The sequence below is a fragment of the Haliaeetus leucocephalus genome, unplaced genomic scaffold (assembly GCF_000737465.1).
Source record: "Haliaeetus leucocephalus isolate CR32 unplaced genomic scaffold, Haliaeetus_leucocephalus-4.0 Scaffold101, whole genome shotgun sequence".
In the NCBI taxonomy this organism is placed as follows: Eukaryota; Metazoa; Chordata; class Aves; order Accipitriformes; family Accipitridae; genus Haliaeetus; species Haliaeetus leucocephalus.
Genome location: NW_010972537.1, coordinates 2,116,778 through 2,132,955, shown reverse-complemented (window position 1 = coordinate 2,132,955; position 16,178 = coordinate 2,116,778). Strand labels below are relative to the sequence as shown.

Below are 16,178 nucleotides of genomic sequence, written 5' to 3'. Positions count from 1 at the left end.
GGCCGGGGCGGCCGGTGGGGGGGGGGCGGCTGAGGCGGGGACGGCGGCAGGGCCGGTGTCACTGCCCGCCCCGTCGGCCTCGGCTGGCAGGAACCGACCGCCACCGAGAGGTTTCCCCGTTTTCCGCAACCGCCGTGCGCTTCGGGAGAGAAAAAAAACCCGCCGCCCAGCCTTCGGCCCAAATACCCGAAAACCCCGGGGCGAGAGGTTTGGAGTTTTCCGTAGCCCCGTGTCGGACCCTTCTGGCGCAGGGGGGTACGGACCGGTCGGCAAGGCACCGCGTCCGGCAGCATCCTCCCGGCCCGAGCCATCGGCCAACGCTCGGACCGCGGAAAGGGGAACGCGTCGATGACCGGCGCAAATCGCCGTCACGCCTTGACATCCCACGCTAACACGCTCGCCTCGAGCCCCCCGGGCTGTTCTCACCTGAACGCCGCCGACCCGAACCGAGGCGAGGCGGCAGGGAGGAGAAACCGAGCGAGTTTAAGGAGTTTAGAATTTGCTGAGAAACGCTAGGTAGTAGTAGTAACGACAGCTGCAGAAAACATGGTGCATGCCAGAAATGAATGACGATACTCCAAATGTTAAAAAAAAGTATATTGTAAGTACAGTACAAAAAAGTTTTGCTGTATAATTGTAATGTAATCTGGATCAAACAGCAAAGAAATAACAAAAATATAAAAACTGCTAAGTCTTGCCAAAGTTTTCCCTCTAGTACCAAATACCACAAGATACAGATTATACAAAGTGTACAAATTTTAATAAAAATACAATACACCAGGGTTGCGTGTGTTTTTCACTCTTCAAGAGTTTTCCATTGTACAGACGACAAAGCTAAAGCTGATCCCCTTCTGTTCCTTAGAGAGCAGATCTGTCCCTTCACCACGATGCTCTCAATTGTAAAGGGCTAGAAAGAGCCACGGATTTTGTGCCGCTCCCAGCAGCAGATGCTTTAGTACAGGTCAGGATCCGAAGCAGGATGAGACTGCCTCCCTCCTGGGCCCTTCCCAATTCCAGGCTCACTGGGATTAGTGATGTGTTGTTAAAACATGTATGCTCTGGTCTGAGGCTTGGGTTGGGAACTTGCACGGTGGTCTGAGAACCTTCTGCCTCCTCCACTGACCGAGAAAAACCTAACAGTGCACTGAGAAAAGCTCCATAAGAGACAGACTACCTTGTGCAGGCACAGCTGGGGAATACATGGTGAAGAGGAACGGGGAGAAAAACCATCCTGCACACCTAAGGATTTAATTTAAGTATGATTTGGGGCTCAACCACAATGAGGGACAGCTCACTTTCAACTGCCCTGAAAAACACAAGCTAGACTTCAGATTGGAAGTAAAAAAGTGCTCTTCTGTCATTTTAAAATTTTTACATTATAAGGCTGGAAAGGCTAAAGTCAAACTATATTTCAGTTGTTCTACCTACCTTCACAAGGTAGCCTGTTTCTACAGCCACTTAAAAACTTCCTGGTGTTTCCCCATACAATGCCAATGCTTACTACTACGCATATAGCTGATTCCTGCAGGAAGTGGGGGTGAGGCAAACTTGATTGGTATTTTCCACACACTGTTGGGTGGAGGGAGGGATTTTTGCTTTTAAATTATGTATATATATATATATACATACACACACACACACAGAAATATACAGGATAAATTAAAATCTGTTACAGATATTGGTAAAAGTTAAATACATACGATATGAACACCACATACACGTACATACAGACACACAAAAGCTTATATGAGAATCAAGTGCTCTCCTGCGGCTCCTCTTCTAGAGGAGCAGAAAACCAAACACCAAGTATGTGGCTGGAAGGAAGGGGAATCGGTCCAATCAACCCACATGTGCCTTACTCAGCCGTAACTGCTTCAAACTGGTCATTAGTCACTGCCTCACAGCAGCACCACAGCTCTTTCGATACTGCTGGTGAAAGGGATGGGGGATGAGCGATCTCAGAAACCAAAATTGTCTGTTCACAAAACAGGTGCAAGATGGGCAGAAGCAATCCAAGATTTTCCCATCCGCTTCCGCACTCCTCTCCATCAAAGCAGGCTGACCATGCCCTGGAAAAATCAGCAGGAGGTTCATTCTCTCAAGCCAATGCAGTTGGTTGATGTATCGTGCCAATGATGATTTGGGTGCAAGTCCACAGGAAAAGATTAAATTTGTTGTCATCTTCCACTTTACTTCAAATGCCAGCTACCAGACCAGCCAGCTGACGCTGACAACTTTCAGTTATTACTGACTGAAGAGGGGGGGTTGGAAGAAGTGACCAAGAGGCAAAGACCTCTGTATCTTTGATCAGCTATCCAGCTTTCCCCTCACGCAGTAGATTTTAAACTGAAAATCAGTTAGAAACAGGGCTGGTGAAGAGTTCAGTTCTATTCCTTGGTCCAAAATATATCATCATCTCTACCTGCTCGTAGAATATCAGAATATTTAAATTTGGAAGGGATATCAGGAGGTCACCTGGTCCATCCCGCTGCTTAAAGAAAGTCCAACTAGAGCAGGCTGATCATTCCGTTTATCACCAAGGATGGAGAGTCAACAACCTCTCTGAGCCACCTGTTTCAATGACCCTTCTCATGGCGACGTTTTTTTTCTTTATACTGAGAAGTCCATTCTCTGGCTGCTTCCCCTTCAAAGGATCTGAATTTAAGGCGAATATCTCAAAAGCTTTCTGAATTCTTCATACAAAATACTTTCAGATTGGAGGACATTTCACCCACCAACACAAAAGGGTTTTCTCAGCTTAACTTCACAACTTTTCATAAAACAAAAGTCAAATAGTTACAATCCTATGTATATACTGTACAGATATAAAACTTTAAAACCCTACACACGGAGCCCATTGAGAGTGCCGGTGTAGTGCATATGTACACAAGTCAGTTACGCAGAGGTTGAGTACATCCCAGGATCCTTTCCCATCAAAGTCCAGGCATGATGTAGGCAATGTTGTCTAGTGTGTTTGACTGGGAAAAGAAATTCAGTGGTTTTTTAGTGTCAGGTAATGACTCAAAATCCTTAAAAAATGACACAGACGAGGGTACTAAGCAGGTTCACTTGCCTTACAAGTTATCATTAATAAGACAACCAAATCTGCCTAGTCATCACCACCACTGCTAGGCTTATTTTCACATTTTTGGAAATGTAAGTTAACTAAACATAAAGGTAGCCTCAGTACTTATAAGCACATGGAAACAAGGAAAATGCTTGAGGCTTTCCTCAAGTGACCTCTTCCTTATGAACTCCATACTCTGTCTCTGAATTTGAAACAAGCCACACTGACCATATCACTTCAACCACAGGAAAGACTAGTGATGAAGGACTTGAGCAAAGTGATCAAAGTTGTAGCATATAAAAAAAAAAAATTACTTGACTTCACACTCACAAGTCCTTCATGAAATCCTGTAGTGTAAAAGTAAAGAGAAAAATCCTTAAACACACCCACTAATAGGGTGCCAGATGGGAAAAAGAAGCGCCCTCCAGTTTTTCCTGCAAAACATAATAGAATCCTGGAAGAGTCCTTGTGCACATCAGAAAACAAGACCCAGCAGTATATTATCTGTATGTTCTTCAAATGCAGTACTTCAGTAAGCTCCAGCCTGTGGCTGGATGGCTGAAGAAGGCCTTAGGAATGCCACCTTTTAATTGCTGAAGACAGAGGAGCTGTAGCTGCACCAGTTGTGATTCTAGAATTTAGCAATGCCATCTACTGACTGAAAGGACAAATTGCATTCTATGTGCAACACGACCACTAACAATTTTATCCATGTCTTAAAACACCACTATCGTTACACATCTGATGGTAAAAATCAGAATTATTTATTATCAAGTCTGAATACCAGTTTTCAGAAGTGAAGGGTAAGTGCCTTAATCCACCTAAAGCTCCACTACTCCTTATAAGTTGATCAAGTTTGAAATATATGCACCATTAGTCATACGGTGTCATTGCTCTGAATGCACTTGGCAAGCAAGAAGGAAAAAAAGCATAGGATGTTTTTCCATGGCTTAGGATGGGAACACCCCACTGACTCAGCTTTTGTGCAGGCAGCCAGTTTGTGGGAGCTCACAGTCTAAGCTGTCAACTTTATTGTTAATAGTCCGTTCTCAAAATGAATCAATGTTTGGGCTGCCCTATTATAACATGCCTATTCATATCCCATTTTTGTTGTCGTCTCTGCCAGATTTGTTTTTAATCTCTTAACTTTTGCAGACTATATATTTATTTTTAATTTCTGCTCCTCTCCTTCACTGCTTTATTCATGTCTCCTGTTGGAGGCATGACTCCTGATTCCTTTTATGCTGCTGCCATCTTAATCTATGTCCACATCATGCTACAGAGATGCCACAAGCTATTGCTAAACCAGAGCTCAATATTAAGTGTAGTTTAAAGTGAAAAAGAACCTGTAGTTACACAGTTCTTTAAAACAGAGACTATTTTTCTTTCCTTGGAGAAGGTTACAGCCACATGTAAAAGGCCGTACTCAATCACATTAGGAAACCTGAGATCACAAGTTATTTTTTGTGCTACTAAAGGAAAAACAGATTGTGTGATACAGAGCAGATAGAAGGTGCTTTTTATTTTTACCAAAAAAACTTTCAAAAATACTGGTATGTGTACAGGCACTTTGATTTGATTCAGATGGATTGATTCAGTCACTAAAACAGGACCTACACACACTGCAATCAACACTACAAATACTCGGCCAGTTACCACTGGGAGAAAAAAAGTTGCAAAATATCATACAACAGTAACATCTGAAAGAATTTCAAGAAATATTCCAATATAAGACCAAGACAATTTTCTTATTGCACTGGAATTATCATCACATCGTAAGACTGATTCATCAAAAAACTCTGGCTGGACTCCACTGAAATCAACAGTGCTAGAATGGAAATAATCACAAGGAACTCACCAAAACGTGCTTAGGGCAGCCATTCAACTCAGGTAGTTGTGTGGTCAGACATGCTAATGGGCCCAAAGCACAGATGATTGAATCTAGAAGTACTGACAAACTTCCTGAAACAGCCACCATTCCCTGGAAGTAAGGAAAGAAAAAAAATTGATAGGGATGAGTAGGGAAATTATGGTTCTTTCACAACTGTATTGATTCTCATGCAGATACAGTATCTTCACTCTTGAGCTCCTCTAGTCCACTTTCATTATTTACACAGTAACAAAACTGTGTCATGTGCTTCACAGAGAGACTGCTGGCTCAAAAAAATTAAGAATTCAGTAGGCAACATACTAGTGTAGGAAGAAAGTAGGGAACAACAGAAAAGGTCAGAAAATTGTCAGTTGCATAAAACACTTAATTCTACAATTTTTTAAAATGTAATTTCTTTGCCATTTCGTATGATCTATTTCGTTAACTACATGAGTCCTAAAGACAACAGTTTTATTACTGAAGTCTAAAGAAATGCTAAGTCTGTAACAATTGCTTTAACCATTGACATACTTTCAGGAAAGGGAATTTGCTTGTGTGCCTTTCTATAAAGGGGGAGAATTTACTCTGGTTGTTCCTCTGAAGAATGACCTCAATTGGTCATACCAGAAACAAAATGCAAGAACATTTATTTTACTGCTGATAAAACAAGTAAGCATAGTGGGATGAGATGACCACACTAGCCATAAAATTCAATTATATTATTTGAGCCAAATATGTGTGCTCTGCTTACAGGCTGGGCCGAGTTCTGAAAGTGCGCGTGCATGTGTGCGTAGAATCACTATCATCTAACAGTAGGAAACCCTTAAAATCTGACATCTTCTATGTTAGTCCCTATCCAAAGCACTGGCAATATGATACTGCCAGAAAACAACAGGACATGCAAAAACCATCTTGGTAAAGGCTGATGGTTTTCTAAGAAGTCTTGAGACAGTAACAGAAACTGGACCAGAGACTGCTGGCAAAGACAGCAAGGAAGTACCAGATCCAAGGTGAACATATAGTAAGAAAAGACTGAAGAGTTTGCTGAACTAAGAACTGCCTTTGAGGACTTAGAGCTGCAAAGGACCTGTCTGTCTTTGATGCCTACTGTTTACTGAGAAACAAGACTTTTTATTTCACTGAAAACAAACAGGAATGCATTGAAGACACAACACACCATCTCCAATTTCTCTTCCTAACAGAAAAGCATTGGTTAAACTTCTAAGTAAAATAAAATAATAATCCCTCCAATCCTGTGTGGAGATCCTGTGACATCGCTGCTTACAGACTCACCTCTGTTTCCTGCAGTCTGTGACCAATAAGGCTCAGAGATTCACCCAGCAACTGTAAGTGTGCAGCTACATCAATAGGATCCGTCTCAGGGACTTTGGCTGGTGAGGAAGACACCACCACAGTGCTGGTGGGGGATTTCTTATGAGGGGAAATCACTCCTGTTGGAGAAGCTGGAAACACACAAATAAAATTCCATATTCTCTTCTTTCTTTCTTTTACTTACAAGCTTATTTACTTAGTAAAGTTCAAATCTCAAAGGCATGAGATACTTAAATAGTTCTGTGGACCTGGTCCTGCGGTCTTTGGAGTCAACACTTTCCTTCTACATGCACAAAGCATCTGCCTCAGCTGAATGAAATCTGGGAGATTTGGTTTGGGAGATTTGATAAAGAGAGATGCCAAGCCAAGAACAACCCTTTTTCCTCTAGCAGCAAACTAATCCCACTAGAACTTCCCTGCTGCCTCTTCTTATTTTACATTTAAATCCCTAAACTGCTAAAACCAATACCACTCTACAAATTAGACAAGGAAATACTTCTGAATAATGCTGATATCATTCTCACTCTCACAGTAAAATTCTTTTTGAGTAATATGATGATTTAAATGTCAAGCCTTGTGAGAAAGCAGGTAGGGGTGTGAAGCAGGAAAGGACCTTTGTTCCTTATTCCACAGGCAACACTATCTTCCCTGTCCAAGAAAAAAGACCAGAGCAAATAAAGTGCAACAATTACCTTTTATTTTTGGTGCCCCATCTGAAGATGATGCCTTTCTCTTCACAGTGGTGGCTTCTGCTTTATTTTGCTTGTGTTGGAGATACTGAGCTTTCTGTTTCCAGATCTGCAGTTACCATGGTATGAAAAGAGAGATTCGTAACATTAGGTAATTGTTACCTGATGCCAGGACCCGGAGGCAGAATGATGTTATGTAGCTAACTGGTGAAGCAATACCATAAGAAAATGGATGCTTTTATGATCGCAAGGGCAAGGTTTCCATACTTTCTATCTTTACATACTTTGGCGACACAGGTAGCATTTTTCAAGGTATGGTGGCAATGCTGCCAGCACGTTCTGACCTAAGCACCTAGTTTACAGAAATCATTTTAAAAATGCCTCACACACACTCACCAGTTTATCCTTCTCAGGTAGCTGCTTCCACACTTCCGCCAGTTTTTTACTTAGCTCTCCAAAATCTGGCAGAAGGAAAGAAGAAAAATGTTTAAAACAAATGTTTAAAACAAATGAAATCATAAAATCATGGAGAGAACAGGAAATTTACTAGCCCATGCATACACATTCAGGAAGCAACCCATTCCACAACTGGAACTCTCCATACTGGCCTGAAAATGATTGCCAGTGTGCATTCCCTTTACTCTTTATAATGAAAAAAAAGCTTGATGATGGGAATATAAAGTCACATGTGTGTATACAGGAAAGTGACACAATGAAGGTAACTCTTTAAGTAAAGAAAGAGCGAGCTAGAAATTTCTTTATCCAGATTCACAGCTTGGTTAAAATGCAACAAAATCAAATAATGAAATCCACTCCTGTCCCCTTTGTCACCTCTTATTCAAAGAAAATTGGCAGATTCTTTACATTCTGTCAAAGTTAAGACGTTGGTATGAAACAGAGACAATACATTCTGCTAATTGATCCGACTGGTGTATAATCAAGAGAGGAGAAGGCTAGATTATTCTCTCACCTATTCCAGGGTGCTCAGACACAATAGTTGTACGATATTCCTTACAGAACACTTGATAGGCAGACATGTTTTTCTTCTTTGGCTAGTCAGAAGAAGAAAAGGAAACAAAGATTTTTAATTACGATGAGACCTACTTGAATTTAATAAGAATTTGGCATTTATTGAAGACTTAAAGAAAGCTGTGGTGCTTAGATCAGGCACCTAAAAAAGCAGCGTTTTACATGTTCTAGCTGAATTTAGTGTTTATGAAAGCACAGGAACCAGCCAGCACTAGTCTTGGTACAAGGCTTATCTTGCAGCAACTCTATCAACACATTTCATTCATAAGTTACAACAACGCACTATTCTAAATCTAGGATCAACATACAACTTTGTTAATATATCCGGTTTAAAACTTAAAATAATAATAAAATGTATCTGTCATACTATTCACAGTACATATTACAGATCTGTCAAAACAATTCAGTCCTCATCACAATGTTTTGTTCCATTCCTTGCATCCTTACAAACACTTCAAATTGGCAGGAAAATAGACAGTATAAGTACGCTGACAGCAGAGGCATAAGCAGTTGCTGAGCTATGATCAGAGAAAACTTACCAAATAGAACAGAATAATGGCTGAACAAATTTGGGCTACATCTGCCCATTTCCTGACACAAAGCAACTCTTGTCTCTCTGAACATAGAGAAACTGCTTTTCCCCATTTATATACTTACACAGCTACAGTTCTACCACCTGTAAACTCATTCATATGCTAGCTACCATTTCTCCCACTCATTTTTAAACACTAACCATGGAAAACTGAATTTATGAGTACAGGACAAAACTGGGAATGTGGTAGTCTATAAGAATTAGAATTTTATTTGAATACAGGAGTATACAGGTAAATATCTTCACTTTTCAGGTTACAGCTTGATTCCTTTTTACCAGAACTGTGATGATGGACCAGATCACTAGTCCAAAAGTCTGCCTGGCAACAGCTGGAACTGGTTACCTTAGAAAATGATGCAGTTGTGCTTGGTATATAACCTGTACCAAGCAAATTAAGTATAACCTTTTCAAAGAACCTCCATTGGCTAAAGACTGCCCGTGCCACAAAACCAGAATGACATAGTGGCTGACACATTTTTCCAAACATGCTTCACTGAAACCACTGATCCTGGTATTAGTTATCCTTCTGTTTCAATTTAACATGCCTTTGTAATGGAGTGCCTAATTCACCGTTACCCACCACCCAGTTCCTATTTTCCCTCCAATTTTTCCTTACTTTTTCTCTTTCTTTTTCTCTTTCCTTTTCTCTTTCCTTTTCTTTCTCTCTTTCCTTTTCTCTTTCCTTTTCTTTTTCTCTTTCCTTTTCTCTTTCTTTTTCTCTTTCCTTTTCCTTTTCTCTTTCCTTTTCCTTTTCTTTTTCTCTTTCCTTTTCCTTTTCCTTTTCTTTTTCTCTTTCCTTTTCCCACTTCTCAGCTTTGTCCTTCTCCTTGTCTTCCTTTTTCCGTCTCTTCTCACCTTGACCATCTGAGTGAAAAGCAGCAGGAGGAGGTGGAGGAAGAACATAGGGGGTACTGGGAGGAGGTGGTGGTGACACTTCAGCTACTGCCACAGGACCGTGCCCAGAACTCTTTTTAGACTTAGAGTGCTTCTTCTCTCTGTGTTTCTCTTTGTCTTTTTTTTTCTTACTTTTTTTTGACTTCTTCTTCTTTTTGATTTCCCGGTAGGAGTCATCTATCACTAGCTCTCCAGCCTCCAACTCCCCACCAGAAGAGGAACCAGATTCTGGCGGTGCCTCCACACCTGAAATCTCATACTCGCTCCCATGGCCCTCTGAAAAAAGGGAGGTGTCAGCACCAAAACTCTCAGAAGGTGGATGTGAGTCCAGGGGTGGTTTGTGCTTCTTCCGGGATGACTTCAGGAAGCTCTGTAGTTCATGACCCAGCAGGAATGAGCCTTGCTCATCTCGAGCCGATTTCTTTGAAGATTTCTTTGCAGCCGCTGGTGCTGAAGAGTAGGAGAAAGAATCATCATCTGCTGCACTACTTTTCTCTTTCGGTGAAAGGATGAGCTTCATCTTCAAGCCATCAGGTTCACGAAGAGTAAGTGTCTCTGTGTTCACATAGAGAGGTTTCATTTTTTTAGATTTGTGGAAGCTGCCATCATCCACTGAGTGCTCCCCACTGCTCCCACTCAGCTTCTTCTTGTGGTGCTCCTTTTTGCTTTCAGAATGGCCAGAGGAAGAATAAGATGATTTTTCAGAGGTCTTCTTTGAAGACTTTGAGCTTGTGGCCAAAGGTGAGGTGATAGCCTTGAGTAAATCCATGGTTGTATCAGCTGAGGATGGGCTAGAAACTGCTTTTTTCTTCTTCTTTGATGGTAGATCCAAAGGCGAAACACCTGAAAAAGATCAAGAGAAATGTACATCAAGATGATTCCCTTAAAGACAGCATTACACCAGCCCAAAGAAGTGAAGTGGGAATCCTGCAAGACTTATGATTACAGCTAACAGATTTACATCCTGGCTTAAACAAAAGATCTCTGAAGCTTGTAGCCAGCTTCGCACAGCCTTACTGATACAATTCAGGAGCTGTAATGCCCGAGATGGTCAAATAATTCAAGGCAGGAAGACAGAGCAGGTAAGCTCTTGAAGTTTTGTCAAACTCTTTATTCCATTGTGAAATAACATATTTTGATGAAAAAGTATCTTACTGAGCCTGAAATTACATCTCAAGTGCAAGGTTTTCGTGCCATTTTTAGCCAAGGTGAGACCAATGAATTGAAAATACAAGCTTTTTCATTCTGAAAACAGATTCTGATAACATTTCAACTGGGCTTTCTCTTTTCATTGGGCCAAAAATAAATCTTAAACCTGTTAAGCTTTTATGAGCAGAATTGTCATTCTCTAGCCAGCTTATTAATTGTGAGAATAATGTTTCTGTATTTAAACTGAACCCAAAAGCATTTCTTTTTCACCCTGATGCATTCTACTTTTATAAATTCAGAGAAAGTAATACTATCTGCAAGTAAAATTACAGTTTGTAATGTAATAGGGAAAAATGAAATGCAAATGCCAAAAGGGAAGGCATGGGTTAGAAAACTACAACTTGTCAATCAAAAGAGGGTGGAAGATCTCTACCCTCAACAATGGCAACTTGGTAAGCTAGACTCTGAAAATATCATTCCCTAATCTTCTACTCTCTGGTGCTGATCAGCATCAGGCTTCTGATTACTTGTCCTAAGACAGGTTGATGTATTCTCCCCCCATAAAGTGCTAACCACAAAGATTGATGACACTGGTTTTACAGCATCCTTTCCTCAAAGTCATGATCCCTTAGCCCTTTTCCATGCTTGATTACTATCTTACCTCTGTAGCAGAACTCATCTGAGGAGTGCTTTCTCTTCTTTTTGTGAGGTTCTGTCCCTGGAAAAAGATCACTGTCCTAGAATAAGAAGAAAAAAATTGCTGAGAAACAAGAGGGAAATAATACAAGATTCACATGGAGTATTGACATAGATAATAATTTGTAGGAGTTATCAAGAGTTATTTGTATTACTGTAACACCAAGGAACCCTAGGTATGAAACAGGATCATTATTCTAGGTGCTAAAACAAGCAAAGGAAACGTATCTGTCCCCAGGAGCCCACGCTGTAGGTTTAAGGTAAGAGACAAAAAGCATGGTACAGGTAGGTGGGAGAATACAAAAAATGGTCTTAGTCAGAACAGGTTTCAGCACATCAGCCACCTAACTGGCATCAAGCTTTCTTTAGGCATTGCAGCACAACATGGCTATAAGGAAATTGAAAGACATATCTCTATAGGGAGCTCCCCCCAAGCGAGAGGAGCAATACACAAGAAAACTTGAAAAAGCACATTTGAAAGTGTTAAGAAATGGGCAATGAAAGCCAGCACTTGGAGATCAGCTGATGAGTTGATAAAAGGCAGACATCTACCTCTTAATAAAGCTAAGAAATAACTAAGCATGCATAGGCTATCAAGCCTTGAAAATGAAGGTGAGCAGTTCATGTTTAATAAGCTGAAAAAGATAAAAGTGAAAGGAGGTACAAAGAGGTGACAATTATAATGATGGGCCAAAAAATTGTCCTTAATATGTTATGTCATCCAATTATTATTTGTCTCTTGACCAATTTATGGTCTGAAAATGAAGCTCCTCTACAGAATTCCATCTGCATGGTAGAAGATGATTTTCATTTTAAACTAGAACTTCTTTTCCAGATTTAAAAAAAAAAAAAAATCACACAAGATAGTCACCTTTGAGCTAACAGCAGAAATTTTAGCTCAAAGAGGAAAGTTTTGAAGAAACTTAAGTTGTTACTACGTGATTTCAGAGTTAAGGCCCCAAAGAGGTGAATAGGGCAAGTCCATACCTCTCAAGAGCTATCATTTCAGGCTGTCTGCAGAATCAGGAAGACAACAGTGCATCAGTTAACATTATATCCATCCTTTGCTGGCTATTTATACAACCACAAATTCTAAGAAAATTTTTTTGTGTGTGTGTGTGTAAAAAGTTATTCATGCTATCTTGTGACTTGCAAGGTTCTACATCAAGACTAGGACAGCATCCTACTACCCTATTTTCTGAGGCCAGAAAAATCAGAATCAGTTGTAATTGGGACTGACACCCTCCTTCTTCCCAGGAAAGTTACTGAACAATACAGGACACGATTAGCTGCTCTTGCTGTCTTCTACATGCATTTCTATATAAAAAAGAACAAGAAACCCACCCATCCCATTCCATCACTAGCTTTACACATATCCTTACACCTTCAACCTTTTCTCTGAGGGCTTCCTGACCTGAGTTGCTATCTCGTCTTCCTCTTGCAGCAGATCCTTGTAAGAGCGCTTTTTCTCTCGCTGTATCCTGCCAGTTGGCAGCCCCACGTCATCAACACTTCGGTCACTCTCTAGGTACTCTAAGATTTACGTGAAATGGGAAAAAAGGAAGACATGAAATACCCCATTAAGGAATGATAGACGTGGACTATGCACAAAATAAGATAACAGTGGACGGTGGCACAGAGCGATGCACAAAACCCAACAAGCACAGGGGCCTAAAAGGTAACAGTCTGTACTCTCTGACCACAGGGATGGGGCTCAGTGCTCTAATGCTGTAACATAATCACTCCAGATTTCATTTCTAACCCTTGTATATTTCTCCTAAAGACAACTGGACCTAGAAATGTTACCATGACTAAACATATCCTTATCCCTGGTCTCCCGTTCCATTGACCTGGCAGGGAGAAGAAAGGCTGCAGTGGCAGAGTTTCCAATCAAGGTGTTTGCATTAGGAAATACCACTCATTTCTCTCAGGTTCTAATCCCAGTACTTTACACCTGGAAGTCAAGGGCTTGGGATCCTCCAACAACTTGGCCAGGTTAAATTTAAGGGCTCCACAGCATACTAGCTTCCTTTCCCACTCTGACTGCATGGCCTGGCAAAGGCTGCAGAGGGTACCCTTTTTTTTTGGCAACTCCCTCTGAGATTATGAAGCAGTCATACCTTCTTTCTTCTTGGAGTCATCATAAGCCATGGTGGTCCTGCAGGAGCCTGAGAATGTGTTGCCACGTCTGGGCTCCTTCCCCCGTTCCCATCTACAGGAAAAGGTCTGAGAAACAGAGAATGAAAATAACCCTCCCATAAAGAAGAATCATGATGTAAAATGGGAAACTTCCTCTGAACCAAGTGAAGATTCTCTGGAAGACAGTGGGAAAGGAAAGGGATCTACCTTCTGGTCAGTTCATGCTCACTCTTCAGGCTTGACAGAATTTTTTGAAATTAAATTGGAAGTTGGTCTTCTATTATTTTAAAGATATAAAAGACCACCTATTCCTTGTAAAATCTCCAAGACACTGAAGTAATTTATTTACAAAAATGGACGAATGAGAAGACAGCTGAGTTTGATCTTCATGACACACAAAACTGCACCCAAACTTGTGTAAAAGCCATTTTCTGTCAGGAGCCACTGTAGCAGAGTGGGACGTTTAAAGAGAGATTTCAAACCCTTGAATCTCAGATGAAGTGAAGGAAAAGAAGGAACCAGGCAGAAATCATTGTCCTACAAAAGAAGTATTTCAAATCTTTTTAACTAAAGGATCACACATTTTATAGTGAAGGTGTGCATCCTTCTGATGTGTTTCCCAATACTACCACTGCAGCCATTCTGAATGCCAGCCTGGGAGAGGGAACCGAAGCAAGCACTCCTTTTCACTAGGCCTTCCGCTGCACCCCAACCCCTGTCAGCCCCCAGGTTTCAGGCCTCCTCCGAGTCATTCTGTTCCACAGTTGCTGGCATATAGGAGGACAGTGCCCTTATGGAATAGCTGCACCCTGGTTCTCTCAGAGTAAACAGCTTTTGTTCTTCAGTCAGCAACCAGCTTAACATGAAAAAAATCAACCTTCTGCTCATAAGCAATTAAACCAATTGCACCTAACTGATTTTGTGTGTTTCTGTGTATGTGCACACGTGTGTAAGCATTCAACCACAAAGACCATGCACCTTGTTCATTCTAGCTGTCACGGCAATCTTGCCACACTGAAGTTACACTTGAATACCTTGAGAGCAGGGGAACTTGTGCTTGTACATCCCTGCACGTACCTCAGTTTTATAAATAGTTGGCTGAGAATGTACAACATATTCATCCTATAGTGGTTACTTAAGTGAAACAACAAAGTCCCAACTAAATCAAACTTGCAGGTACACAGAAGATGTTTCCGTTTAAATTCATAGGAATACATGTTATTTCTTCAGGTTTTGGGAAACCATCTGCCACAAAATGTTTTAAGTCAATATTCTGACTACCACACATTGTTGGTAGCAAGCACAGCAATTTGTAGGCAGAATTTACGTCTACAAGCAAGAGCACTGCCTATGTGTATGCACTAGAGCACTGCACTTTGCAATACAAAAGAGCATCCTGCCGCTTGTGGGCTCACAATCTTGAGCCAGATTTTGGCAACGTTTCATGACGTTCAGCTGTCATATGGACTTCGGTGGGAACACGCACGATACCAAAGCACTGTGCTCAAGAGGACAAGGGCCTCATCGAGATACTGCTCAGCAAAACAAAGCTGACGACAGTTGTTCATGAATGGATGGCTTGGAGAAACTAAGATCCGTTTAGAGCTACACACATATCTTTTATCCTCTTTTAACATCTTATTTGCTTGGCAGGTGTAAAGATTGGTAGGTAACGCCTAAAGGGGCTTACAACTAGACCTCTAACCCTGCAAATACAACACATATCCTTAACTAGCCTTGTCCTGTAAACCCTAGTTAGGTTCCCCTGCTTCAAATGCTGCGGTTTCAGCAGTAATCGCACAGGTTCAGCGGAGAAGCTCTCCCCGCACGTCTCCCCTTCCTTACCGCACATGCTCGCGGGATCGCGGCCAAGCGTTGCTTTTCTGCAGCCCCCCCCTCCCGGGACTCCACCGGGACCTCCGGGCTTCGGTCCCCCAAGGGAGGCCGCACACCCCACTGGTGACAGACCGCGGCGGGTGGAACCGGAGGACCGGGCTCCCTCGCCCCATTTCCCCGCCGGAGCTCCCAACGACCCGGAGGAAAAACCGTGAGGGGCAGGCGGGTCCCGCCGGGAATACGGAGGAGAAGGGGGGGGCAAACGTCGGCACCGGCCCCTCGGCGGACACGGCGCCGGGACCCGTCGTGTACCCCCCCCCCCGGGGCACCCCAAGGCCCAGCCCCGCGCATGCGCGCCAATTCCCTCAGAGCCCGGGCCCCGCCGCCGCCGTTTGAAGCGGGCTCGGCCGCCCCCGCTCCCGCCCGCGCGTCCTCTCACCCAAACGGGCTCCGGCCTCACTCCAGCCCCGCGGACTCCGCCCCTGCAGCAGGCCGGAGCTTGCCCCGGCGGTAAAACCGCCGAGAGGCGACAGGGCCCGCCGGTAACCGAGCCGCAAAGCGGGGAGGTGCCGCCGCCGCCGCCTCACTCCGCACTGCCGCTTCCCGCCGCGCCGCCGCCGCCCGCGGCCGCCATCTTGGAGAGGGAGACAAGGGAGACCCGCCCGGCGCCGGGGCCAGGGGCAGGGAGCCGAGCGCCGAGCACGTCCAACGGGAACACCCGCGGGGGGCGGAGGAGAAGGCGGGCTGCGGGATTGCTGAGCGCATCGATGGGGCTGAGGCGGGAGGGGAGCGCCATTACCCGCGGTGGGAGCGGGACCCCGCACCGGGCTGTCACGGCCTTGGGGCGGCAGCCGCCACGCACTTAGTTTTCCCCGCCACGGCACG

At 43.1% G+C, this 16,178-nt stretch overlaps 1 protein-coding gene across 1 annotated transcript; it reads right to left on the bottom strand.

Moving 5' to 3' along the window:
• Nucleotides 1–631: 631 nt before the first annotated feature.
• Nucleotides 632–15,292, bottom strand: HMGXB4 (HMG box domain containing 4). The gene is made up of 11 exons (XM_010585371.1): nt 13,439–15,292; nt 12,733–12,851; nt 11,284–11,359; nt 9,386–10,316; nt 9,196–9,202; nt 7,929–8,010; nt 7,355–7,419; nt 6,962–7,067; nt 6,231–6,400; nt 4,926–5,048; nt 632–2,978 (listed from the first exon to the last, which is right to left on the bottom strand). The coding sequence occupies exons 1-11, from the start codon at nt 13,575–13,577 to the stop codon at nt 2,934–2,936; spliced, it is 1,863 nt and encodes a 620-aa protein (XP_010583673.1). The 5' UTR covers nt 13,578–15,292; the 3' UTR covers nt 632–2,933.
• Between the last annotated feature and the right edge of the window lie 886 nt (nt 15,293–16,178).

What these genes read in the sequence shown, in the direction of transcription:
- HMGXB4 (XM_010585371.1), bottom strand. Translation starts at nt 13,577, where the DNA reads ATGGGAGGGTTATTTTCATTCTCTGTTTCTCAGACCTTTTCCTGTAGA. An exon ending in TGACTCCAAGAAGAAAGAAG is followed by an intron (nt 12,852 to 13,438) that starts GTATGACTGCTT and finishes CGTAAATCTTAG; the next exon opens with AGTACCTAGAGAGTGACCGA. An exon ending in ACAGACTGCAGGAAACAGAG is followed by an intron (nt 5,049 to 6,230) that starts GTGAGTCTGTAA and finishes CCTTACTTCCAG; the next exon opens with GGAATGGTGGCTGTTTCAGG.